General features: G+C 56.4%; 2 protein-coding genes and 1 long non-coding RNA gene across 11 annotated transcripts in view; 2 read left to right on the forward strand and 1 right to left on the reverse strand.

The window, feature by feature from the left end:
* LRRC8A (leucine rich repeat containing 8 VRAC subunit A) overlaps positions 1 to 23338 on the reverse strand; it is a 28364-nt gene extending 5026 nt beyond the window's left edge. Inside the window, exons 1-3 of one of the 2 annotated variants that reach the window (XM_032306260.1) lie at positions 23200 to 23338; positions 19880 to 19986; positions 1987 to 4151 (exon numbers count right to left, since the gene is read on the reverse strand). In XM_032306260.1, the coding sequence (XP_032162151.1) occupies positions 1987 to 4143 (2157 nt within the window). In that variant the 5' untranslated portion in view covers positions 4144 to 4151; positions 19880 to 19986; positions 23200 to 23338. The remainder of the gene's footprint in view (positions 1 to 1986; positions 4152 to 19879; positions 19987 to 23199) is intronic. The other variant, XM_032306261.1, reaches the window with a different exon arrangement.
* Positions 4931 to 14007, forward strand: LOC116569868. The gene is made up of 5 exons (XR_004277227.1): positions 4931 to 4973; positions 5805 to 5914; positions 12748 to 13002; positions 13294 to 13423; positions 13534 to 14007. It is a non-coding gene; the product is annotated as an uncharacterized LOC116569868 (long non-coding RNA).
* Positions 23339 to 23366: 28 nt separating the features above from the next.
* The window catches only part of KYAT1 (kynurenine aminotransferase 1), a 34702-nt gene continuing 30697 nt past the window's right edge, over positions 23367 to 27371 (forward strand). For 2 of the 8 annotated variants that reach the window (XM_032306264.1, XM_032306265.1), the window contains exon 1: positions 25456 to 26093. Coding sequence is in view for 2 of the 8 variants with exons in the window: in XM_032306262.1 (XP_032162153.1) it covers positions 23491 to 23552 (62 nt within the window). In the remaining 6 variants the exon portion in view is untranslated. Of the gene's footprint in view, positions 23553 to 25368; positions 25431 to 25455; positions 26094 to 27371 lie in introns of those variants that run through there. The other 6 variants (XM_032306266.1, XM_032306262.1, XM_032306268.1 and 3 more) reach the window with 6 other exon arrangements.

Genomic DNA, 27371 nt, shown 5'->3' on the forward strand with positions numbered 1-27371 from the left:
AAAAACATCTGCCAAATCAATGAAAGACTGAATAAGTGAATCTGAAGACCACGAGCATCTTTCACGCCTATTCATTGAGTTTACACCTGGGGAAAGAGCGGCTGAGGCCGGAGCGGGGTCCTGCCTGCCCTCCTGGTCTACCTGAAGCCCCAGGTAGCTCACAGGGAGGAGGAGAGGGGCTCCAATTTAAAAGGATGGGCCTGACAAGCACCAGCCCAAGTGAACTTTTCCCCTACTAAGGCCTCTGGCATTCCAGGAGCGGGGACAGGATGTGATTAAGCAGTGAGCAGGGGGTCTCCTTCCTCCGGACAGCGTGCCTGTCTCCAGCTCCTTTCCTGAGGGGTGACCTCAGCCAAAAGGCCTGATGTGACCTCAAGGTCCTGCTAGGGGTGAGGAGCCAGGGGTAGGGGACGGAACTGCGAGCCAGGCTGGATGCCTGATGGGTCCTCCACCTGGAAGGGGGGCCCAGCAAGCCCCGGGGGGGCCACACAGAGCCGGTGCAGGGCCCGTGGGCCACCAGGACATAGGAGGCGGGTTACAAAGGGTCCTGAGGTGCCTTAGTCGGGCCCAACTCCAGGGGCAATCCGGCCCCCACAGTATGCTCTGGGAAGCCCTTAAAGAAGGGGCTGGGATCTATCTGGTGCTCCCCACATGTGGCTTCCCTCCAGGAGTCCAATTTTTCTGATTCACGGCCTGTCCCAGGCCCTGGGGGCAGATGCTCCCACGTGAAGCAATCTGGGATCTGACCTCGGTCCTTGGACACTCACTAAGTCAGAATGTGGGGAAGGAAGAGAGAGTCTGTGACTCTTTCTCGGATACATGGACAAGTCAGGGTGGTGAGCAGTAAGGGAGGCTTAGGGAAGAGGGGAGGGAGGCCCAGACCCTCCAATCTGAGGGACGCTGGAGGAAGTGCGTCCTCTCCTGGGGCCGGGTGGGGCGGGGATTTCAGGTCCCACCTGCCCCTGCGCATGAGGCTGCTGGAGAGAGGTGCTGCCCAGAGCACGGTGCCCACACAGCGTGGGCTGCTCGGTGCCCCTGGCTGCGAGGGAAGGAGGCGCAGAGGCGGTATCGGAACCAGGTCTCCACAGTCCCCACCCCGGGCTTTGGAATCCCACCACCACTTGCCTCACCATGTCCCACCCTGAAAGTAGAAAATGGGAACAGGTCACTCTTCACACAGATCCCCAGGACGGGTGGGCAGGGGTGATCCTTCCATGGCTGCGGCTTTATTAGCCCCACAGGGGCCAGACCACAAAGCCACAGGAGCACCCAGCCCTCAACCCCACCCGCCTGCCTCTGAGAAGGGGCCCGTGGGTGTGGGGGCTTCCCTGGCCAGGCAAGGGGCTGGAACACACGGTTTCCTGGGCATCTCCAGGGCGTGGCCTCCCATACGGCTGGCCTGAAATGGTTTGCACAATTTCCTCTCCAGAAAGGCGGGTGGTGACAAGCAGAGGGAGAAGGGTGTGTCGGTGGGGGGGTGGCGAGAGCTGCAGAGACCACCCGGCTCCGCCTCAGTGAGCACCAGGCACCCACGGTTCTTGTGCCCCACGGGCCCAGGGCGGCCCCTCAGCTCCCGATGTGGTCTAGAACAGGCTCCAGGCTAAGCCTCACCTCCCACAACCCAACCCTTGGATCTCTTGTCCCTGCACATCCCTGCCTACGAGAAATCTGCCCCAGGTCACCTCGGCGGGGACAGACCACCATCCCTCCCAGCAAAAGGATTCTGCAACATCCTGTGGCAGAGACAGCCCCCTGGCAGCCCAGTGATCCCGAGTCAGGAGATCCAGGGGAGGAGTAGGAGATGGCGCTGGAATCTGTCAACCAGCCCCTCCCGGGTGGTTCTGGGAACCACAGGTGAGGACCTCCCCCAGCTAGGAGCATCTGACCATCCTGACCACCCGGAGATGCCCAGCTTCGGGAGCAAACCCCTCCCCACCACACGCCCCCACCAGCCCGGGGCGCTGCAGCCGGTGGGCCCGCACTCACCCGGTTGGCCGTGACGGCCAGGTTCTGGAGGTTCTGCAGGAGGCCGATGTCAGCGGGGAGGAAGGTCAGGTTGTTGTGGCTGAGGTCCAGGTAGCGCAGCTTGCGGCAGTAGAAGAGCTGGGTGGGGATCTTCTCGATCTTGTTGCGGTTCAGGTAGAGGCGCTCGAGGTTGGTGAGGTTGCCGATCTGGATGGGGATGTAGGCGATGTGGTTGTACCAGAGCTTAAGGCAGGTGAGGCGGTGCAGGTGCTGGAAGCTGATGATCTCCTCGATGGTCTTGAGGTTGTTGTCCTTGAGGTCGATCTCCTGCAGGTTGTGGAGGCTGAAGATGGAGTGCGGGATCCGCTCCAGGTCGCAGCGGATCAGCTCGAGCTCGGTCAGGTTGACCATCTTCTTGAGGCTGTTGAGCACGATGAGCTTGGTGCCCTCGTTGCTGACGGACAGCTTCTGCAGGTGCGCGCCCACGTCGGTGACCACCTGCGGCAGTTTGCTCAGGTTGCTCTTGAGCCGCAGCACCTTCAGGCGCTTGAGCTCGCGCAGCCCGTCAATGACAATGTAGCGGTTGTTCTCGGCGCTGAGGTTGCCCGTCAGGTGCAGCTCCTCCAGGGTCTTCAGGCTGTAGATCCACAGCGGGATCTCCTTGATGTCCGTGAACTTGATGTGCAGGGCCCGCAGGTTCTCGCGCAGGAAGGCCAGGGCGGGCGCCTCGATTTTGGCCGCTGTGTGGTACAGCCAGAGCTCCTGGAGCCCCGTGAGCTGCGCGATGCTAGGCGGGATGGTCACGTCTGGGATCAGCTCCAGCTTCAGCACCTCCAGCTCCACCAGGTCAAACACGGTATCGGGGATGCCGCTGAGCATGAACAGGTGCAGCTCCAGCTTGTCCTGCGCGTTCTTGGTGAGCCGCTGGCGCAGCTTCTCCAGAGTCCACTCGTTGTTGAGGTTCAGCTGGCGCAGCTTGTTCTCGCTCACCTCCGACAGGAAGACGGCGAAGCGCTTCGAGTAGAGCGGGTCGTACTGATCGATGAGGTGCAGCATGAAGGCGAAGTCGTTCTTGACGTCAGGGATGTCGCTGTAGCTGCTCTCCTCACGGATGGACTCGAACGAGTACTTCTTGAGGGAGCGCCGCAGCATCCACCCGAGCGTGTACATGCAGACGAGGCCGTAGAAGATGACCAGGCTGATGTAGAAGGACGCCAGGATCTTGAAGAGCGTGGCCAGGGGGTGGGCGCAGCGGTAGGTGCGGTAGCCCGTCAGGCTCTCGAGGTCCACGGTGCAGTCCACGTCGAACTTGATGTTGTGCACGTAGTAGACAGTGTAGCAGATGATGAGGACGAACTTGATCACCTTGATGATGGTCTGCCGCATGTACAGGCGGTACACGATGTCCCCCTCCTCCACATGGGTACGGAACTTCTTCACCTTCTCGAAGAGCGCCTTGGCCTGCTCCCCCTCCTTCTTGTCCAGCACGCCTGTCTCCGAGCGGTCCACGATGCCCTGCTCGATCCGGGACTTGGTCCGCTGCAGCATGGGCACGGTGGCCTCCACGTCCTCGCTGACCGTCGACGACTTCTTGTCCATGGAGCCGTTCATCTTGCTGAAGGCCGGCTTCGGGTCGCTCTCTTCCACCACCGTCTCGGACAGGGCCCGCGTGGTCCAGGGCGAGTCGAAGCACTTGAGCAGGATGGACACGAAGTGCTCCAGCTTCGAGCTGGTGCGCGGGAACTTGAACCAGAAGTTGCTGCAGGCCAGGAAGATGAGCGTGTGCAGAAGCACCAGGTAGGGGAAGTACTTGGCGAACCAGTGCAGGCGGTTCTCGTAGCAGACGGCGTCCACGTAGTTGTACTGGTGCCGGTCCAGGTCGTACCTGATGCCCGTGGGGCCCGTGCCGGGGGTCGACAGCACGGTGGCGTTGGGGTAGCTGGGCTCCGGGCCCGGGGCTGCCCAGCCCCGGAATGAGTCATTGCAGGAGTCCTTGGTGACCCACTTACAAGGCAGGCAGATCATCTTGTCCTGGGTGACCTGGAGCGTGCCCCCGAAGACCGCAATCATCAGCATGACGATGGAGATGTAGTCGGTGAACACGTCCCACCACGGCTTCAGGATCCGGTATGCTGGCTGCGTGTCCGCAAAATAGCGGAGCTCTGTCACTGGAATCATGGTTCAATCTGAAAAGGACCCATAGGAGGGGGTTAACCAGGGTGGCCCGGCCGTCCGGGACCCTGGAGTTGACACACCCACTGTCCAAAATTTCACCTGGTGTCTAGCTGGGAGACGTCACAGCCTTGCCACTCACATGGGGGCGCACCGATTGGCCTCTCTCCAGAAGCCATCTGGTCACCAGGTAGCTGGGAAACCACCACCAGAGAAGGCAGGCCGCTTCCCCATTTAACAGACACGAAGACTGAGCACGGACGCAGGAGCTGTGCCGACAGATTGCTAATGTGGCCTCCCCAGGGTTCCAGCGGGAGCCATCGGGAATTCCTGTCCAGACTCCATCCTATTAATGTCAGACTGACCAGAGGGGCTTGTTGAAATCTCTCAGTTCGCTTGGAACCCGGTGCCATGACGCTGCCCCAGTGACCGGAAGAGGTTCCCTCTAAGTGTTGGAAATCTAAACGTACAAGAGGGGGCTTGATGTGAACTCACTTTTGTAAAACAAACGGGGAAGTTTAAAAAACTCTGCAAGGGTTCATGTAATTATGTCCATATAGGATCTGAGGGGAGAGACACAGACACACAGACACACACACACACACACACACACACAGGCACACACACACACAGGCACACGCACACATGCGCATGCATGATAGGGGGTGGGGCCAAGCAGAGAAAGGACAAGAAAACAAGACTGGTCTCCGCCCCACACTAGATGACGTCACATGTATGATTATTACCTCGGCTCTGTGCATCTACATGTATATAAGGAACTAAGCTCAGGGAAGTAAAGTCACCTGCCCAACATCATTGTACTGCTCCTGGCAGAGGTAAGACCAAGCCCAGGGCTGTCCCTCCACCTCCCCACCTGGGTCTTCATTGCTTCACAGGCCCCCTGTCCACCTGCCTATGCCAAGAGCACCAAGAGATCACGCCCCAGAGTCCAGCTTCCCTGTCCCCTGGGATTCCTAGAACTCAGGTCACGACTGGGCCAGCAGACACCACCACCCGCCCTGGGCCACCAGCTCCAGCCCAGAGGTCAGCCTTCCCAGGGAGGCCAGGACTCCCAGGCCGGGGTGAATGGCCACCCCACAGGAAGGCCCGGGCCGCTAATGACCGGCTGGCTCCTCGTCCCACCCACACTCCTGGGAAGGGGGCACTCCAGGGGCGGGCCCGCTGAGTCATACAGCTGGCCTTCAGCTGAAAGACAGTTGGACACTTGTCCCTCCCTTCCCACTTCCCCAAGTCCACATCCAAGCAGGCACCCAAAGGCTGGGGACAGGAAAGGAGGAGGGGCCAAGGCAGAAGGCCTGAGGGCATGTAACAGCCTGCCCCTGGAGTGTCCAGAAAGAGACTACCCACCCCGGCAGGACGCCAGACGCTGGGGGCGGTGCAGGTTATGACCAGGCAGGATGTGGCTGCCGCCTCGCCGTTAGGGAGAGTGGGTGTGCCAGCCTCCCAGCGAGGATACCCAGCCTCCCCGTGAGGAGTTGCCTCTGGGCCCCTGCTGTCCCGGGGCTTTCCTTGCATACGTCACCTCTTGACTTCCAAGGTAGACACTGTTCACTGCCCCGTTTAAGGTGAGGGAACGGGAGGCTGAGAGACGAGGAAACTGCCCCGTCAGTTCCCTTCTGGCATGTCTGGCTCTTCCCCTCCTCCAGTCCCAAACACCTGGTCTCAAGCACATCCTGAACTGGCCACCAGCCCTTGGCTCAGCCCTCCGGGGACAATAGAAGTGACCAAGGTGTGTCCACGCCTCAGGGACCTCTCGGTGAGCGTGTGGGCAGCAGTGGGAGAGGCAGGGGAGTGTCCAGACTGAACCTGCGAGCCTGCAACAGGGCAAGGGGCCATCATGGCTACAGCCACCTCCCCGCGGAGAAAGGCTTCCTGGAGGGTCAGGGGAGCAGAGCCAGGGGCCCTGGCTTGGAAAGCAGAGCTGGGGGTCCAGTGTAGGACCAGCCTCATGGGGGTGGGGGGTGGGGGTGACCTGTTCAGAGGGTGGGGTCACCCTCTGGCTCTGCCGTGCTTCCGTCGCTCCTTGGCCACCAACTCACTGTGGAATTCCGGACAAGTCACAGTCTCCGCTCCCCTCCCCGCCACCCCACAGGGTTTTGGGAGAACGCTGGAAAGAAGATACAGGAGCCAAACCCCAGGCCTTAGTCCCCAGGGATGCCAGGGAAGGGGCTCCTGCTCCAAGACCAGGCCCCCAAGAAGAAACAGCTAGGAGGCTGGGCAGCCTGCTCTCCAGTAGCCCTTGCTGAGGGCGTGGGGGAAGTCGGGGCCAACAAGGCTGAGCTGGGATTAGCCGGCCTTGACCTTGCTGTAGTGCCTGGCGAGGCCCTGGCTGGCTCCCGCCCTCAGGTTCTGCAGAGACACCTCCAGCGCCGCTGAGTAGCGCCCCTGGAATGTCACACTCGGCTGTGTTTAGCGCAGACTGGGGCAGGTGGGCCAAGGTGCCCACCGTCATGCTCCTCTCCGGCAGGAGTCCTTGGAACACAGCGGGCGCTCAGCAAAATCAGCCCATCTCAAGAAAGGGCCACGAGGGCGTCGGGGCAGGGCAGGGTCTGGGTGTGGCGGGGAGGCAGCACAGCAGTGAGTTTCAGGGGGATGTGGGCAGGGCTGTGCATCCCGCAGGCAGGAAGCCGAGGCAGGGGCTTCTGGCCCTACCAGCTCCACCCAGCCCAGAGGGCCCTGGGGAAGGAAACAGATCCCCTAGGCAGGGATCTCCCTGCAGGGACCGGCCCCAGGAGCCAGTGACTCAAGGGCACTAAACACCCAATGGGAGGGGTGGGATTGGGGGTGGGGCAGCTGCCATTCCCAGACTGAAGACTCCCCGCCAAGTCTAGGACGCCAAGTCTAGGACGTGCACACGCTCTGGCACCTTTTTTTTTTAAAGTCAGCTCTACACCCAACCTGCTGAATTCACAATCCTGAGATCGAAAGTGGTGCTCAACCGACAAAGCCAGCCAGGCACCCCCACCCATTTTTTTCTCATGATTGTTTCATTCTGAAACATATACATAGGATAAAATTTATCCCTTTAACCTTTTTTTAGGTCTATGATTTAGTGTCGCTGAATACACTTCCACGGTGCAGCCGCTGCCACCACGGGTCTCCCGAACGCTTCCACCTGGCTGAACTAAAACCCTGTCCCCAACTAAACTCTAGCTCCACAGTTCTCCTTCCCCAATCCGTGGCCACCACCATTCTACTTGTTTTTTGTCTTTTTTTTTTTTTTTTTTCCTTGAGAATGAGAGAGAGAAATGCGGTGGGGGACAGAGGGAGCTGGGTAGAGACAGAGTCTTAAGCAGGCTCCACGCCTGGTGCGGAGCCAGATGCAGGACTTGATCTCATGACCCTGAGATCAGGACCTGAGCCAAAATCAAGAGGCAGATGCTTAACCCACTAAGCCACCCAGGCACCCCTCTACTTTCTGTCTCTATAAAGTTGACCGGCCTGGGTACTTCATAGAGGTAGAATCGTAACAGTGTTTGTCCCGTGATGTCGGGCTCATCTTGGGCAATAGACGCCCTCAACATTCATCCGTGTTTTGGCATGGATGTCGGAATTCCCTTTCTCTTCTTTTTTTAAATATTTTATTTATTTATTTGACAGAGAGATAGAGAGAACACAAGTAAGCAGACTGGCAGGCAGAGGGAGAAGGAGAAGCAGGCTCTCCGTTGAGCAAGGAGCCTGATGTGGGGCTCGATCCCAGGACCCTGGAATCATGACCTGAGCGGAAGGCAGCTGCTTAACCCACTGAGCCACCCTGGCGTCCCTTCCCTTCCTTTTCAAGCTGAAATATTCTCTATAACCATTTTACAGACAGGGAAAAACTGAGGCTCAGAGAGAAAAGCCATGTCCCCAACTTCACACCACCTGTAAGTGACAGAGGCCACCTTCAAAGACAGATCCACAGGGGAGCCCGGGCATGCCTCCAGGGGGCCACAGTGGTAGGGCAGCTCCCACGTGGCAGCTGCCTTGGAACAGGGCTGGTCCGGTCGGGAGAGTACCACAGGGAAATGGGGCAGATCCAAGAAGTGGGGATTTTCCTTCCCAGTTACAGAAAGAACCCTTTCCAGGCCATTTCAGGCAGCTGGTGTGTTCATCTCCTCCCTGTACTGAGCCCTCCCTAAACGGTATGGCGTCCTAGCAGGGGTGTGGAACTCCCTGTCCTGAAGGGAGCAGAGACTCTGTTGTGGATGTGACCACATTTTGTAAAAGGTGGTCAAGGTACACAGAGGCATGTGATCCCAGACCTGGGCCCATCGTGGACGCCTCCCTTCCAACTGCATCCCACCCCGAGGACTGCCTGCGAGACTTGGTTCCAGAGCCGCTGATGCCAGCAGACACCCCCTTGTCCTGGTCACTCCTGCCTCTCACTGGCATGGAGGGAATGACGTGTCCAGGAGTCAGGACTCCTTCCCTAGAAGGTGGCACACTGGTCTCCCTGTCCATAAACTGGGGGGTGGGAACAGATGCCCCACCAAGTTCTCAGGACTATCAGAAGTCACAGAAATGAGGATTTCCAAACTGCCTGTGGTGGCCCCCGGGTCAGGAGGAGAGCAAGCTCCAAGCTACGTGGTGTGAGCTTAGTGCTAGAGGGACAGCAGGGCCAGTTGGGGCTCCGGCCTGGATAGTGGAGTGACCCTGGGCAGGTGTCTTCATGTCTCTTAGCTTTAGCAACCCCTGATTTGAGGAAGGGGGCTGAATCACATGAGGGCCTGACCCCCTAGACCACAGACAGTCAGGGGTAATTGAAAAGTGCCCAGAACAGGAGCAGAAAGGAAGGAAACGGAAGAAGGAGAGCCACCCGCAGGCCTCGCAGACACCAGGCAGAGACACGGGTAGGCGGGGCCTGGCCCGGGAAGGGCAGCGAGCACCTCCTGCCACTAGAACGCAATGTGGCCTTTTCAATGGACCAAGGAGTTCTGTCTGTAAGGCTACTGAGGAAACAAGTGAGATCTACAAAAATAAATAAATACAGTCCCATAAGCCCTTGACCAAAGTCCCTGCACTGTGGGGAGGACTGCCCTCTCAGAGTGGGAATAAGAAACAGAATGAAAGGATGGGGCGCCCGGGTGGCTCAGTGGGTGAAAACCTCTGCCTTCGGCTCAGGTCGTGATCCCAGGGTCCTGGGATTGAGCCTCGCATTGCATAGGGCTCTCTGCTCAGCAGGGAGCCTGCCTCCCCACCCCCCACCTGCCTCTCTGCCTATCTGTGAACTGTTTGTCAAATAAATAAATAAAATCTTTTTAAAAAAAAGGAAATAGGGGGGCGCCTGGGTGGCTCAGTGGGTTAAGCCTCTGCCTTCGGCTCGGGTCATGGTCCCAGGGTCCTGGGATCGAGCCCCGCATCGGGCTCTCTGCTGAGCAGGGAGCCTGCTTTCCCCTCTCTCTCTGCCTGCCTTTCCGCCTACTTGTGATCTCTGTCTGTTAAAAAGGAAATAGAATGAAAGGAAACTGTAATTTTTTTTTAATCAGTGTGCATTATCTTTGTGATTGAAACAATAGCAGAGTTCCAAAGAAACAGCTGAAAGCAAGAAAGAAAAAAAGAAAGGAAGAAAGAGGGCGCCTGGGCAGCTCAGCCGGTGAAGCATCTGCCTTCGGCTCAGGCCATGATCTCAGTGTCCTGGGATGGAGCCCCGCACTGGGCTCCTTGCTCAGCAGGGAGTCTGCTTCTCCCTTTCCCACCTCCCTTGCTTGTGATCTCTCTCTCTCTCAAAGTTCTCTTTCTCTCTCAAATAAATAAATAAGATCTTGGAAGGAAGGAAGGCAGAGAGAGGGAGAAAGAAAGAAAGAGAAAAAAGAGGAAGGAAGGAAGGAAGGAAGGAAGGAAGGAAAAGAGAGAGGCTGGCCCTCAAGTATGGTGATCAGGTGTTCTTTTAAAGCCCTGAGAGGGCAGTTCAGGGAGGACAATGGGGAATTGGGTCAGATCAGGTCGGGTCTCTGCCATAAGAGGAGGGGGATTTGGAAAGGATCCTGAATAGAGGGCAAAGACGAACAAGTTAAACTCAAGTGGCTGAGAAAAGACAAAAAGGTAATTTGCCTTGCTGTCCTCTGAGTTCTGGTCCGGCTACTTCTCCTTCTTCCAGAACAGAGGCCTCACTCTGAGCCAGAGACTGGGCCCTCCTAGAAGTCGGGGATCAACATCACCACTGAGATGGGAGACCTCTGGCTGCGCCCAGGAAAAGCTCAGGAGGCAGTGGCCAAGAGGCCACCCAGAGGGACGGGGAGGGTAGGAGTCCCGCAGGGCAGCGGCCACTCCAGATTCATCCGGGTCCCTTAGGTAGAGCCCAGAATACGGTGGAGAGATCTGCTGAATTGGGCAGAGCCCGGGAAGGAGGCAGTGGGAGGGAGGCGGCCATTGTCTGGGACAGATTCTAGCACAAGAATCAGTTACGGGAATGTTCATCACGGCGTTATTCATGCCCTAGGAAAACTGGAAACCACCCAGATGCCCATTATGAGCTGACTGGTTAAATACTTATTAAATGATCAGACGATAGAAAACTATGAAATAATGAAAACACGTTAGAGCAAGACACCTGATGACTTGGTGAGAGGAAAACTGTCTGGAGTATGTTAATGCCGACGTAGGTAACAGGGGAGCCTGGGTGGCTCAGTCGGTTGAGTATCTGACTCTTGATCTTGGTTCAGGTCATGATCTCCGAGTGGTGAGATCGAGCCCCATGCTGGGCTCTGCAGTCAGCACTGAATCTGCTTGAGATTCTCTGTTTCTGTCTCCCTGTCCCTCCCTCTGCTCATGCGTTCTCTCTCTCACTCTCACAAATAAAATCTTAAAAAAAAAAAAAAGAATACCTACAACAATTTGGAAGAACAAGGTGGGAGAACACTTTCTACAAAGCTACAGGCATTCAGCCAGTGTGGTGCTGACGAGGGGATAGATGGACGGACCACAGGAACAGAAGAGCAAGCCTAGAAACAGACCCCGAAATGTCGGGAAACTGATGTGACAGTGTTGGCTTTGTGGATCGGGGGAAAGAGCAGGCATCCAGGAACGGATCTGGCTCTCAGCTACTCGTGTGCAAAAGGCATAGCCTCATCCACTTCCTTATATGAAAATGAATTCCAATGAACTGAAGACCTAAGCCAAAACCTGAAAATGTTTAAAGAAAGAGCTAAAAGATCAACTCAGGACGGGAAAGGATCTCCCATCACAAAGAGGCATCCTTCAGCCTCATAGGAGAAGGCTGATCTCTTGGTCACATTAAGTTAAAACGTATGCTCACTGAAGAATGTAATAAGTAAAAAGAACCCACACACTTGTTAGAGATCTTTGCAATGTGCATAACTACAAAGGATTACTATCACGGATAAATACAGACCTCCTACAAACCCAAGAAAGAGACAATCCGATAGAAAGAAACGGCAAAATACCGAAATAGGGCATCTGGGCAGCTCAGTCAGTTGAGCATCTGACTCTTGATTTCGGCTCAGGTCATGATCTCCGGGGCGTGAGATCAGGCCCGGAGTTGGGCTCCGCACTCAGCAGGGAATCTGCTTGAGGTTCTCTCCCTCCCTCCCTCCCCCTACCCCCCACAACCTACCGTGAGTTCATGCACACACACGTGTACATGTGCGTGCTCTCTCTCTCTCTAAAGTAAATAAATCTTGAAAAAAAATGAATAGACAACTCGTAAGAAAAAATGCAAATGGCAATTAATATATGAAATTCCTAACCTCATTACTAATCAGGGAATGCAATCAGAGGCCGTTTCACTACCCTGTGACTGGCAAAAATGCTGAATTCTCCCCTGAGATTAGGAAGCACACATCCTACAATGTAGCCACTTCTCTCCTAGTTCGAGATCTCAGAGAATCAGGGAATCGCTTTACACACACATGGAGCCATGGACAAAAATGCTCACTGAGGCGTTGTTCCTAACGGCCGCCAGTCAGCAGCCACCTATCCATCAACAGGAGGAAGGATAAATCATCATCCTCATACACTGGAATGCTAAAGCAGCGAATTAATAATCTATACCTGCACGTACAAACAAGAACAGACCTCAAAAACAAACCTCAGCCAAAAAACACGCTACAGACTAATTCCTTACGGGTTATACAAGAGTTTCTATACCGTATGTACCCTAGTACATCTACAGAAGCGTGCACAGAGAGCCCCCGGATCAAGATAATGATTTCAGGGGCACCTGGGTGGCTTGGTCGTTAGGCGTCTGCCTTGAACTCAGGTCAAGATCTCAGGGCCCTGGGATTGCGCCCCACATCGGCTCCCTGCTCGGCGGGAAGCCTGATTCTTCTTCTCCCACTCCCCCTGCTTGTGTTCTCTCTCTCTCTCTGCCCAATAAATAAATAAAATCTTAAAAAAAAAAAAAAAAAAAGATAATAATTTCATCCAGAGAGGGAAGAGAAAGGGATTGGGGAAGATGCTTCATTTGTGTCCCAAATATTTTGAGAAAGAGAGACTATATCTGAAGCAATTCATGAAGCAAAACATGAAGGTCTGACAAAGCTGAGTTCTGGATATGATATTTGCTCTGGTTGCAACCTTTTCTGTGTACTTAGACTACTTCATACAAAATTTACCAAAATAATCACCCGTTTCTACCCCTCCTGGCAGGCCTCCTCTCTGGTCCTCGCACCTGCCAGGCTCAGCGGGAGGCAGCAGGTCTGGACCCATTCAGTACCAGGGCAGCAAATTCAGCTCCTCCTTCCGACTAGCCTGCTGCTGACCAGAGCAGCAGCACCTGTGGTCTCCGACGATCCTGACCCCGCAGAAGGCAGTCCCACCCCTGCCTGGTGCTGCCCTGCCCCTAGGGAGCTGCCCAAGTCGGGAGGAGGCAGCCAGACCCTTTCCACAGAGCTCACAGCACAGGTGGGGAGAAGCTGGGCTGGATTCCTCTGGCGAGGCTGGAGGATTCCTGCCCCGGGGAGGTAGGAGGGAGGTCAGAGATGCAACCGGGGGAGTCCCTATCTTTCCCTTGATGACAGGCAGATCTCAGGGAGTGCAAAGAGCATAAGCTTTGGAGCTGCAGCAGACACAGGTTCAAAGCCAGCTCTCATCTGAAATCCTTCCAAGACCCCAGGACCAATTACTAGCCCCAGGCTCCGTTTTCACAACTTTAAAATAAGAATAGTGCTCCCTGTCTCATCTCTCTGGATACAGGGACCCAAAATATGTCCAAAGGGATATTACACACACACAAAAAAAGATGCTATCCAGTAGAGGAAAACATAGATTCCGTGAAAGAAGCCAGTCGCAAAGGACAAATCCTGCAGGAATCCGCTCATATGAGGTAAGCAGGCAAATTCATAAACACAGAAAGTAGCAGGGTGCGTGCCAGCGGCTGGGGGAGGGGAGGGTGCGGAGCGAGTGTTTACTGGTGGGGCGTTTCCGGTTTGCAAGATGAACACAAATTCTGGAGATCTGTGGTGGCTGCCCCTGGACATGACGGTGTTAATGCTGCTGAAGGGACACTTAAAAATGGTGAGGACGGTAATTTTCCAGTTACGTGCATCTGACCGCAATTTAATGAAGTTAGGAAAAGAGAAGCATGATCTCATTCTTCTTCGAAAAAAAATTCTATCAGTGACTTATGGCTGTATGTATAGAAAAATCTGGAAAGCTATACATAGCATTGTATATCATTAAGCCCGCGGGTGGGTAAGATTGGAGAGGGTTGTCTATACGACACACTCTTCTATCATTTAAAACTGGAGCTTTTAGGAGTAGGAAAAATATCTGGGGAGAAGAGACCTTTCTCACTGTGTGGTTTCAGAGATTGTAAAAGTTTACAAGAAGTACCTGCCTTCTACCGTGTTAGGAGAGGGTGAGCCCGCCCAGCCCGCCCCACCCAGGTGACAGACACGCCACAGGGCGCCGTCCTCCCTGTACAGAAGGAGAGCCCAGGCTGGGTAAGCTCAGACCCTGGGAACAAACGACCTTTGCTCTGAGCCTCAGTTTCCTCGACTGCAAAATGGGAATATTGCCGAACTGACCTCAGGGGCTTACTGTGACTACTTCAATAACATAATGTATCCTGCCTGTCGCCCACAGGAAGGTGCGCTCTGGTCACAGCTCACCTGCCATCGCAGAAAACCCTCCTGGAGCTCAGTGGGGGAAGACACCCAGGTCGGGGCTGAGCCGCAAGGACAGGCACAGGAGCCCTCCAGGACCTGTCCCATCACACAGGCCACATTCAAGAGCCTTGAACTTCTGGAGCCCCTGCCAGGCTCAGGGCCCCAGGAAAGGATGGAGGTTGAGAGCTGGGGATTTGCTTTCAGACCGCCCCTTAGGGACCCCTCGACATTGTTGATTTCCCTTGAACGCTTCTTCCGGACGGGGAAGAGAGTCAGAGACATGCCCTGCAGCCCACTCCGGCCCAGAGGCAGACCACCCAAGCATGCCCTAGCCCCTGAGTCAGCCTGCAGGCCTTTGGCTTTCACACTCGAGCCAGGGCCAGCGGGCTGGGCTGCGGGGAAACAGGGCACAGAGAGCCTTTTGTTCAAGACCAAACAGAGATGCTGGGCAAGCTTCCCGGGCAAGAGGGGAGGCAGGAGGCCGGCGCTCCTCCTCGTACCACACTTGGGAAGGCCGTCTGTCCCTCCGCCGCGCTCCCAGGGAAGGGGGAAGGGCCATTCCCCAGAGGCCTGAGGAAGACAGTGGGTCAGCGGCCCTGTCCCGGAAGGGCTCCGGGCCTGTGAATCTCCTCCTCGGTCAGCCCCCCTGGGCCTCCTCTGGTCCCAGAGCCAGGAGTGGGAGGAAAGGTCTCCCCTCGTCATCAGTTGCGCACAGCCCCCACCCACTCGGGAGCGGGGCACTGCCCTCTAGGCCCCCACACCCACTTGGGGTGAGTCAGCCACGGGCTGGGGGCACTGCCTGGCTTGGCACTCAGCCCGCAGAGAAAGGCACACCCTCACTTCCCGGGAAAGGAAGAGGGGACACAGTCAGGGCAGGAGGCGGAAGGCACACGTTTTGTTTCCAAACTGCTCTCACATTTGGGCTGGGCCTCCCCAGCAGGTGTGTCCTCCTGTGATCCTGCCAGGCTGCGGCCTACCTTTTGGTGAGGGACAACCAGTGAGGGACATCCACCGGGGGCTCCCAAGCCAAGCCCACGGAGCAGCAGGCCAGCTGGAGGCCCGAGCTGCCCCCTCGCCCCACCAGGCTGGCTTTGGAGCCCCCAGCTACGGAGACGGGCGACGTGCCAACACTGTGCCCACTGCTTCCTGGCCATAGCTCCCCGTCACTTCACTTGTGGGCGACCTTGGGAAAGTCACCAACTTTCCCTCCCAGGGCTCTGGTTTCCTCATCTGTAAAATGGTTCATGACTTTATAGCGAGGACTGAATGACAGAGTCCGTGGAAAGCTCTGGCCCAGCGCCCGCCGCATATTTAAGACTGCGGTGTTAGCTGCCCTCACTGTCCTGCCAGGTTTCACCGGCGCCTTTACTGAGGAGAGATTAAGTCACCCGCCCAAGGCCACAGAGCCAGGAGGTGGTGGGACAGAGCCCCACGGGGCTGACTTTCTATGATAGCAATCTGCCTCAAAGGCAAGCAGGCCTCCTGAGCCCTCCCTGAGCACCCAGAACTCCAGAAATGCTTCCTAGAACAAGACCCCCTTTTCCTGAGGGGCACAAGGAACCAAGCAGTTTGCAGGGAACCCCAGCGGAACACACGCAGATGCCTCTGGTGTCTCAGGGATAGCTCAAAGGAAACTCTAGAAGGGAGCCCCACTCTGCCAGGTCTGGGCCCATGGGGACAGAGGGGCCTCAGTCGGCTACGAGCGCCAGCACTGCGTGCCAGGACCGGCTACGGAATGGCGGGCTGGAGCACCCACGGGAGGCTGCAGACACATCTGTGAGACCCCAGGGGACCGGGACCGAGGCCAACCTGTTGCCTGTGGCCTAGCTCTCCGGGCTGGAGGGGGCTGCCCCCCAGAGATCGAGACGCAGGGGGCCGGAGAGAGGGGGGAAAGGCAGGATCCCTGCGTGCCCAGGCGCTGCTCAGCACACCTGTCCACAGCCGACCCTGTCAGAGGGCGTGAGTTTGGCCGCGGCGCCTCTGAGGGCGTCTGGGAATTCTAGAGCCACTTTCCCTCCAGAGGAACGTCGCTCCCGGCAGGCTGTACGGCAGCAGTCCATTTAATTTTGAGGTTTTCGGCCCTCAAGAGACAGTTAAACTTAGAACTTGCTACGAGATGCAGTAGGAACGCACTGGGAAAGACAGCAAGGGATGTTGTGGCTGGGAGTAAAAGCCATTCTGGAAACCTCAGTCCCACATATCCTTGAAGAGGGATGGTGAACCCCCCTGCACATACTGGGGAGTCACTAGAACCCCCAGTCCTGAGGGGAGCTTGGCCCTGCTTCTACACCAAGGGCTGATCAGAGGCCGGGACCAGGGCCGAACGCGTCGCCCTGCTTGGCATCTGTAGCCCGCCAGCTTCACGCTCGCCTGGCAGTGTCCTCAAAACGCAGATCCCTGACCTCTATCCCATCCCCAGGTCAGACTCTGCAGGTGTCTGCTGAGGGGGCAGGGCAGTCCCGGGGAACCCAGCACTGAAAGCAAGCCCCTGGGCAGCTCGGAAGTGCCCCGGAGCCTGAGAACCTGGAGAAGAAAACCGGAAGGTGGGGTACAAAGAGCCCAGGCTGCCAAGGCAAACATCCGGGTTCAAGTCCCAGCTTTGCCACCCATGCAAGAGCCCTCGTCCCTCCAAGCCTTGGCCTTGAACCTGCAAAAGTGGTGGAACCACATCACAGGGGAGGGCTGCTATGTGTATGCGGTGACCCGGCACACTGCCCACCCGGTACTCAGACCCCGGCCTCGGAGGACGACCGGGGGCACGAAGGCCCTGCTACTAGGAGGAGGGAGAAGGCGGAGAGGCCAACTCCTGGGGTCAGAAGTGTCTCCAACGAGAAGAAAAAGAGACTGTAGGGAAAGAACAGGAAGAAACACAGGTGAGGAAGACAGGCCAGTGAGCCTGACGAGCCCACCAGGGTCGGACCCTGCCAGACCACAAATCAGGCGGCCAGACCTGAAACCCCTCCTGTCCCTACAGAGTGTCTTTAGACCCAGGTCACAGGGCAGCCCTCTCCTCACCTGCCCACCCTCCAGATTACAACCCAAAAGGAGGAGCAACTGGGTGGCTCAGTCGGGGAAGCTTCTGCCTTCAGCTCAGGTCATGATCCCGGGGTCCTGGGATCGAGCCCCATGTTAGGCTCCTGCTTATCTAGGAATCAGCTTCTCCCTCTCTCTCAGCCTCTCCCTCCTCCTGCTTATGCTCTCACTGTCTCTCTCAATGAATAAATTAAAAAATAGGGGCGCCTGGGTGGCTCAGTGGGTTAAGCCGCTGCCTTCGGCTCAGGTCATGATCTCAGGGTCCTGGGATCGAGTCCCGCATCGGGCTCTCTGCTTGGCAGGGAGCCTGCTTCCCTCTCTCTCTCTCTGCCTGCCTCTCCATCTACTTGTGATTTCTCTCTGTCAAATAAATAAATAAAATCTTTTAAAAAAATAATAAAAAATAAAAATAAAAAACAAAACAAAACAAAAAAAAACAACCTAACCTGAAAGGAAAGGGGTGCACCTGGCTGGCTCAGTTGGTGGTGTGACGCCTGATCTTGGGGTTGTGAGTCCGAGACCCATGCTGGGTGTAGGGATTACTCAAAAATGAAATCTTAAGGGGCGCCTGGGTGGCTCAGTAGTTGAGCCTCTGCCTTCGGCTCAGGTCATGATCTCAGGGTCCTGGGATCGAGCCCCGCAGGGAGCCGGCTTCTCCCTCTCCCACTACCCCTGCCTCACGTTCCCTCTCCCACTCTCTCTCTCTGTCAAATAAATAAAATCTTTAAAGAAAAAAAACACAAAAATCCAAAACCTGAAAAGAGCACTCTGAAGGGACCGAGACGTCCCCAGGGCACTGCCGGGGTATATGAGCCCAGGCCACACTCAGACAACTCGAGCGTGTCCCTCCCAACCCCCAACCTGGCCACTGCCCCAGGCGACAGCAGAGACTGAAACCTCCCAGGCCTGCCCATGCTGTTGTCTCCACACTGTCCCTGGCACGGAGGAGGAATTCTGATCTCAGATAAGTAGGACCTGCTGCTTCCTGCTCATCCCTGGCCAGAGAGACCTCAGCTCAGGCCTCCCCTCTCCTCTCCAGGAGGCAGAGTTCCTTAAAACCAACAGGAAACTCCAGCAGGGCAGGGCTGGGGTTTGCTGACCTTGTCCCAATAAACAGGAGAGTCAACAAAATCACACACCAGGCGTTTCCTAACCCCCCCTGTGCTGCTGCTGTCAATGCCCTCAGGCGCAGCTCTGAACCCCAGGGTGGCAAAGAGGGGAGCAGCAGGGCCGTGTGGACGGGACTTACGGGACTTACACGCAGATGCCCCCTTGCCTGCAAAAGAGGTCCTGGTGGGGGGTCGGGGGGTGGCGGGGGGGGGGAAATGAAATGGAGGCAAACCGCGAAGCAACAGCCCTACGGACACTTGACGTGGGAAAGGTAAGCAAACGGTAATAATACATGTGGAGCGCACTCCTCCCCGTCCGTATCTCTGGAGATGGGGATCACGGGAGACTTTCGCTTTCCATGACATCAAAATCAAAACATTATAAAAACATAACAGCAAACGCACAACTAGGTTGGTAATTACCCCCCCACCAAAAAGATTCTTATTTCTCTTAAAATCCACGCTAGGGAGGGCCAGGTCTTCCTTAACCAAAAGCCGAGGGGACAGGTGGCTGCAGGGAGGTCTCAGGCGCGCAGCAAAGGACTCTGACCTGATTCTGGGAGCTGGCTCCAGCCCCATATCCCTCCTTCCTTCCTGAACTCTTGGGCAAGCGGCTTCCCCCCTCTGAACCTCAGTTTCCACAACTGCAAACAAGGGACAAAGGCCACTGCCTGCACGTCCTCAAATGGCCAGGGAAAATCACCGATAATGGTGGTTTTATAAATTATAAAATGGGCCACCCAATGCCGCTCAGCTTACGGAACGGTCCCGGGACATACTCTGCTAAGTGCCTTCCCTCTATCAACACACTGAATCTTGAGAATACCCTACGGGGAGGTAAGGTGCTAAAATTATGGCCGCTTTACAGCTCAGGAAACTGAGGCTCAGAGAGGCAGGGTGACTGGCCCCCCATCACTCACTGAACACTTGACAGAGAAGATTCAAACCCATGTCTGACCACGAAGTCTGGGTCTTTAACCAGGGCACTCTCCTGCCTTTGGGAACTGGTTTCCAAAGTGCAGGCCCAGGAACCCCGGTCCCCAAAGGGGTCCACATGATCAAATAAGTGTGGGGACACACAGCGCGCTGGCTCCCTCTCTGAGGAGGTCAAGCTCACTCCACGCGGTCAAGGCTAAGTCCTGCAGCGGGGACAACCTGTTGCCCAGGGTTATCAAACCCCCACGACCGCAGAAACTGGTGTTCCATGGAACACACACCTCGGGAGACGTGGTCACAAGACGGTCTGGTTAACAGCCCAGACTGACAAGATCTGCGCCGAGAGAGAAAAGAACTGAGGTTCACAACGAGACCTAACACGGGCATCTCAAGTCCAGCAGCCGCATCTTCCCCCGCCAGCCGCTGAGCGGGGACAAGGAAGGAGCGTGCTGTCTCCTGCCGCCGTTGCCCTGGATGCCCTGGGTCTACGGTAAGAGCAAAGGACCGCAGAGACGGACAGCGCCCGTTGCCCTCTAAGCTGGGGAAGACACCTGACTCGGGGCTGGCCTGGAGGGAGAGGGGCCCCATCCTTACCCCGTGGACGACTCCGCTATCTGCGTGCTGGCTGCCGGCGCTGGGGCCGGCCCGCGTCTGTCTGGGCAGGGTCTTGGCATTCCTCTCGCTCCATGGAAGCGGCCTCCCTACGAGAAGTAAGAGCTTCCGTCAGCGTTCCCTGCTGTGCTGCCAACGCTCTCTGAGCGCTTGCTCGGTGCCAGGCCCACGGCTGGGCGCCCGGGGTGACAAGAGGGAACCAGACAGGCTGCTGGGAGATGCCAAGTTACGGTTACAGTTGGCTTTGGGGAGCCCAGGGTTCTGCTGGGGGCACCGGGCAGCGAGGGGAACGTGGAGGAAGCCCTAGACCGAGACCGGGGAGTGGGGGGGGGGGCTCCCTGGACAAGGTGTTGCCCGAACTGACTTTTGAGGAAGAGCAGAAGCGGGAGAAAGAACATCCCAGGCAGAAGCAACAACACAAGTGTGCCCGGCAGGGAGAGAACATGACATCTAGACAGCGCAGAGTGGTTCAGTCTGAGTAGATCTCGGACCGGAGGAGAAAGGTGGCGAGACAGGAGCCATGGGGGGGGGGGGGGGCAAGCTGAATTCAAGTGAAGGCACAGCCTCAGCCCGGACACATGAGTTCAGCTCAAACACAAATACCAGCCGGCACCTATGAGTCAGGGCGCATTTAGTGAGCACCTACTACACCCCAGGCACTGCTCAGAACCATTCACAAAACTGAAAAGGACAAGTCAGCAGGGTAAGGAGGGAAGTTATGATCAGACCCCAGTAGGGGTTGGGGGGCGGGGAGTGTCTAAACGGCTAGGAGTCGGGATGGCGGCTCAGCCACCAGGAAAGGCCAAAGGATAAGCAGGAGTTGAGAGGAAGGAGGGAGTGCAGGTGGGGAGTGCACCGGCGGACACAGGGAACGGAATGGCTCTGGGAGGAACGGTGGAGTCTTTTAACCACGGGTACCAGTGAACACTTCACGCACCCACTCCATGCCAGGCATCATGCGGGGAGGAAAGAAGCAGAAGACAGTCCTCAGCCTGGAGGAGAGATAGGTCATGTTAACCAGCAAACCCACACAGGGTGACGGCAACCAGCAGAAAAGTACCTAGAGTTGTAAAGGCACAGAGGCCTCTGAGCCAGACTCTACCCCCACCCTGTGCTCCTCAAGGATGGGGTCCCCGCTGAGGCTGGACAACCCAGTCACCTGCCCATGGCACAGCCTGAACCAGAACTCAGGCCTTGGGACTCCCGGTCACTGATTCTTCTAGTCCTCCCTCTTCCGGGAAATACATGCTGACCACCGCCAACATATTCACCCAGAGCTAATGCCTCCTTCCTCTGTAATATTTCTATTATTATGCTGGCCACTGTGTCAGTGCTTTCCTGCCTGCCTCTCCTCCCAGACCGCAGCTCAGGAGGCCAGGAACTGTGTTCTCTAGCATCATTCTTGGTCCGGGCCAGGTACTTACTAAAGAACGGCTAAATGGATGAATGAACGAATGAATGATTGAATGACTGAAGGATCCAGGATGGAGAGGCGGTGTGCTGGGCTCTAGGACCCTACACCCATCCCACCTGACTCCTCATGAGGTCTTAGACCGTCAACCTGTGCCTCAGTGTCCTCATGTGAAAATCTGGGATCGCCTCCACTCTCAGGAGAGGGAGTCAGGAACCCGGGTGATCTCTTCCCTCCAGCTCCTGCAGGTGAGGTCCGGCCCACGCCAGGCAGCAACCCAAGTCCCAGCCACTTCCCCAAGTTCTGACCCAACGGGGCAAGCCTCAGGAGTCCCCTCTGTCCAGAAAGGCCACTTGAAGTTTGCAAAGAAAACTGCTTCCTAGTGGGTGTGCCCACAGAATGGAGTACAAAAACACAGCATTGAGTTGGGGGGGGGGGAGGGGAGTCACAAACATTTCTTGGGCCCCTGCTCTGTATCCTGGAAGGCAGAGAGACATGAGACCAGACCCCAAAGCACCTCTAAGACTGGGAAGACAGGAAGGCAGAGGCCCACCATTCATGCCCCAGCATCTCTCCAGTCCTCCAGCACAAGCCATCTGTCCTTGCCTCCCCTCACAAGCCAGAGGAAGACTTGACCTTCATGAAGGCAATGCCAGTGTGACTGAACCACAGGCACTGCCCAGCCCTCTGAACGAACTCCCACTCCCCCATCCGCTCTGCAGGAAATATGACCAGCAACAGACCACCTCCTCCTCCTCCTGCCCACAGTCTGTCTGTCTGCTGGTCTGTCTGCTCAAAGAGGTTAAAGAAACTCCTAATCGAAAAGATGGGTGAGGCCCATGGGGACCTTTCAGCTCCACCAAATCCCTCCTCCACAATTTAGGCCCAAATTCCCTTTCCCTCACAAGCTCTCTCTCTCCTCACCCTCACACCTCATCCTCCAAAGGCTTCCTGGGACAGAGTCGGGGAAGAAGCATCAGAAGAGCGTGCTCAGCCCCACCCTTCCAGTCAAGTCCTAATCAGAAGAGTGTCGGACACCCCCCAACCATCTCTCCTCCTTCCCAAAAAAGGCAGTCCGTAGTTGCATCAGCTGAGCACCAGCCCAGTCTTGGTTCACTTCGGTCCAGACCAAGGGGAAAAAGCAGTCAACAAAAGCAGCAGAATCATCGTGAACCCCAAACACCCTGCCTACGCTTCTTCAGCCTGGGAACCAACTTTGCTGGATCTCCAGTCCGGACCTCATCGGATCTGGCTCTCGGGCCCATACGGATGCACAGAACATGGGCAGGGCCTCAGACCCTGTACCGGTTCCCCCCGCGAACCCCCGGTGCTGACGAGCCCCAAGATCTTAGCTAGGGATCCGGCCCCCAAGTCAGGGCAAGGTTCCCGCCGGATCAAGAGGAGGGAGGGGTCCGAGGGAAGTGGAGGGGGCCAGGAGCCCAGGAGAAGAGAACAGGGGAAACCTTTGAAAACGAAAAAAAAAAAAAAAAAAAGCTGCCAAGGAGAGGTTTCAAGGTGGAACCTCTACGAAGTGGGGAGGGTGTGCGTGTAGGAGTTAGGATCTGGGGGAACCCAAGGGATGACAAGGGGACCTGGGGGAGCCCAGGCGGAAACTCCCGGTATGTAGAGCGCAGGGAGGCACTGGGGTGCCTGGGAGGGGGCTCGCGCGCCGCGGCGCCGGGGAGAGGGTGGGGCCCCGAAGACCCGGAGTACCGGGGAGCCAGGAGGTAGGCCGAACAGAGCTGCCGCGGGAGGCCCCCAGGGAGCCAGCCGCGGCGGGCAGAACCTGAGCGGCCCGAAGCGCCCGGAGCCCGGCAGCTGGCCGGGGGCGTGCAGGAGTGGGTTTCGAGAAGTGACAGCTCGTGCCCCTTTCCCCGCCCCACCCACTCACCTGGTCCCGCCCGGTCCGGCCGCCCAGTAGGCAGCCCCGCGTCCCCGCCGCTCCGTCCCGCCGCCGGCCGCTGCGCCCCTCCGGCGCCTCCTTTTGTTTGTCCCTCACTGCACCACTCAGCCTCCTCCGCCCCGGAAGTGACGTCACCACAGGCGCGAGCGCGGCGGCTAGGGCGTCGCCATCTTTTTGCTGGGAATTCTCTTCGCGCCTTCACACCCTGGGCGCCCAGGTGGCGTCATGTTTGTTTGGGGCGGAAGTAGCGGAGACCGGGCTCGGCCCCCTTAAAGGCACATGGACACCTGTAACCTTCGGGGCACGCTGGGGGACGAAGCGGTGAAGCCGCGGAGGCCAGGGTGAGTAGCTGGTGCCTGCGCTTTGCTGCCCCGAGGCCGGGTGCCGAGGCCGGAGGACCTGGTAACCGGTTCCGAGCTCGTTTGTGCCAGAACACTCGCTGCGTTTGATGCTGCTGGTACGGCGGAGTGGCGGCGCCGAAATCTTAACCCAGCCGGGAACCGTCCCTGGGGATAAATTGCGCGCGCTTGACGCTGACCCGCACTCGGACGCTGGGACCCGCCAGGCTGTCCTCTCTGCACCCACCTCCCGCATCCCCCGCGGTGATGTCTGTGGGGAGGAAGAAGCCCAAGGTAGCTTGCCATTTATGGGCAGAGACGGGGCTGGCACGGGGACACCGCTCCATGGGGCCGGAGTCCTCGCGGCTCCCACACTGACCATAGTAACGCCCGCCACGTTAGGAAATAATCCATACCACGGAATGCTGTGCAGCCATTAAAACGAAAAATGTTCCATATGCACTAACATGGAACGACTTCCAAGATACCTTAGATTAAAAAAAAAAAAAAAAAGGAAGGGGCAGAAAGACCTGCGTTGATCGGCGCTACAGTTTGTGGGAAAGAACGTGTGTGTGAGAGTGTGCGTGTCGGGGGGGTGCGCACCAGCCGTCTGGTAAGATGCACAAGAAAGGGTTAACTGTGGTAGCCTCGGGCAACGGGGGAGAATTTATTTTTTAAATAAGATGATGAAGATATAAGGGCTCACATCCATCAAGCCTTGAGCCAGTGCCTGGGTTCAGCCCTCCTGCTGGAAGGTCTGATTTTCCCTGTCGTTAGAGGCGGGAATATGGCTGCGAGATTAGGGACTTACTACCTCCCTGCCTGGAAGCTGAGAAACTGGAATTTGAGCCCCTGAGGGTTTTAGGCTAATGGCTAGGATCTCCTTATCCCACTTCCCACTGAGAATCTTTTTTTGTTACCAACCACATGACAGCCAGTGTGGGGTCCGGCAGGCAGCTCTATCCAAGTAACTGTTGATTGGCTGTTTTTACCTGTGACTGAACAGGTACAACGGACTGGAGGCCAGAGCACAGACTAGAGTTCAAGGCCTGCCCCCTTTGCTGCCTGGAGACCGTGAACGTGGCACATCCCTCCCTGAGCCTCCCTGTCCCCACCTTTACAACTAACCAGTGCGACCACAAGGCCACCAGTGCCCCACCTGTCCTACCTAGGGCTTTACGTGCAGATGAGCCCCATTTTACAGATTGGTAAGGGAAGCACAGAGAAATTAAGAGAGTTGCCCAAAGAGGGAACACCCCCACTAACAGATTGCTGGGCTTCTGGGTCCCCCTCAGCCTCCAGGGACGATCCGCACGAATGCTTTGGGGAGACCTCCAGTCCTAATTGAGCTGCCAGAGGCTGAGGATCTGGTGGAGAACAGGACAGACACACAGCTCCTGTTCTGAAGTCTAGTGAGGGTGACGGACAACCCAGTACTTAGCATCTGTGAGGAGCCCTATGGTGGGCCGCAGCTCAGGCCTTGGGAGCACAGTGCCAGGAACATCTGACTCAGCCTGGGTGGAGAAAGAGAGAGCTTCTCAAAGTAGGTAACCTTAAAAAAGCAAAAAAGAAAGAATTTATTTATTTGAGAAAGAGACAGAGAGAGAGAGAACACAAGTTGGGCAGGTGGGGAGTGGAGGGGGAGAGGCAGATGCAGAGGGAGAAGCCGACTCCCTGTGAGCCAGGAGCCCTCGATGCGGGACTCCATGGAGGATTCCAGGATCATGACCTGAGCCAAAGGCAGATGCCCAACCGACTGAGCCAACCCAGGTGCCCCTCAAAATAGGTAACTTTTAATCTGTGTCTGAAAAACGTGTAGGGTACCTGGAAGGCGGAATGATGAGGCTGGAGATCCGAGCAGAGGCGTGCCCATACCTGAAGGTAACTGACATGATCAGAGACCATGCAGGTTAGAAAAACTCAGTCAAACACCTGCATGAGTCCATCTTTCCTCCTGGAGAATGCCTTCCCATGCCAACCTCTGTGGCTTTCCGCCCTCCATCCACACTTCACTTCTGTGCATAAGCCAGAGTAGGACTTCCCGATTTTAGAATCCAGGTGGGGGCGACAAAGGAACACAGGAGAGTTAGTAACAAGGAAGAGCTTCTCTAGGGACACGCCCACCTCCCCACCTGGACTCCCCCACCCCTAAATTCCTCCCCCCTCCTGATTGGCAGCCAGCTGGCTAAAGCAGGAACTCTGCCCTTGCAATCCAGGTGTGAGTACTGGAAGTTCCTGTCTTTCCGGCTGTTTACGGTTACTCGGGTTCTCAGGTTGCCCTGGGACATCCAGTTGGACACGGCCCCTCCCCGCCCCAGTTCTGTGGCCAGCAGGTCAAAGTCGCTCCAGCTACAGTGGAAGCGAAATCACTGCCAGTCCTGTGCCAACACACGGTGGGGCCACAATCCACTCCCAGACTGCACTGTCAGCTCCTTGAAAAAATACAGGCAAACGCTCATCCTACTTCCTCATTCCTGGGTCATGGTATAAGCTTTGGAATTGCAGCTAAGGTCTTTCGGTGCTTTTCTGGGACTTTGACTTTGGGTAAGTCATTTCCCTACTCTGAGCCTTAGTTTCTGTAAAACTGATGTGACTCTCTTTAATGTTCTTGCGAGGCATTAAGTATGTAAATGTAGATCTGTTTTTCCCCCAGGTGTAAAACTGCCTTAGCATGAGATCTCAATTTTGGATCTAGATCCTGTGCCAGGAGGAATAAAGAGGGGGCTACCTACTGCGTGTCTCACTCAGGGTCTCCACTCACCACCCCCTCCCCCGGCAGCCCAGAAACCTGCAGTATGGGCTCCAGAAGTCGTTTCTCTCTGCTTTGCCTTTGACTTTGATTCCAAAGTCAGAGGAAACGATGCGTAGGTCACTGTGCTTACTAGATCCCTCCGAACAAGTTGTCGCCTCCCTGGGGGCAGAACCATGAGCTCAGCAGGTTTTTGTGGTTTTTTTTTCCTAAGATTCCATTTATTTATTTGACGGACAGAGATCACAAGTAGGCAGAGAGGCGGGAGGGTGGGGTAGGGGCGTGGGGAAGCAGGCTCCCCGCTGAGCAGAGAGCCCCATGATGCAGGGCTCAATCCCAGGACCCTGGGATCTGACCTGAGCTGAAGGCAAAGGCTTAACGCACTGAGCCACCCTGGTGCCCCAACTCAACAGGTTTTCACAAAATCTTTGGCTTGTAGGAACTCTGGTTTTAGACTGAGAACTAAGAAGGAAAGGGAAAAAGAGAAGAGAAAAGAAAAATCAGGATTCATTATCTGGCAAGAAACTTTCCTGTATAGGTTTAAATCTTAGCAGCTTTTTTTTTTTTTTTTTAAAAGATTATTTGTTTATTTATTTGAGAGAGAGAACAAGCATAAACAGAGGGGAGGGGTGGAGGGAGAGGGAAAAGCAGACTCCCCGATGAGCAGAGACTGGGGCTGATCCCAGAACCCTGGGATCATAGCCTGAGCGGAAGGCAGCCGCTCACTTGAGCTGCCCGGGCACCCTGTTTTAACAGCTTCTTCTGGACAGGTTCCCACGGGCCAGGACCTGTGCTGAGCGCTTTCTGTGAATGGCTGCTTTATTGTTATCCCCTCGGACAGACAAAAAAGCTGAGCCTAGAGAGCTTGCGGTGTGGCGTGACCAAGGCCCCACAGCTGGTTCAGAGTGGAGCTTGGGACCATTCTATCCACGCCCAGGCTTTCATTTTCTGGGATTGTTCGTGTAACAAGCTGCCCCTCCCTGGGCCCCATCTCCAGAGCACTGTGGCTTGTGTCTTCTCAGTAACTGGGGCACCTCACATTTTGAGCCCAGGGGATGCTAAACATCCTTCCA

This window comes from Mustela erminea, chromosome 12 (assembly GCF_009829155.1).
Source record: "Mustela erminea isolate mMusErm1 chromosome 12, mMusErm1.Pri, whole genome shotgun sequence".
In the NCBI taxonomy this organism is placed as follows: Eukaryota; Metazoa; Chordata; class Mammalia; order Carnivora; family Mustelidae; genus Mustela; species Mustela erminea.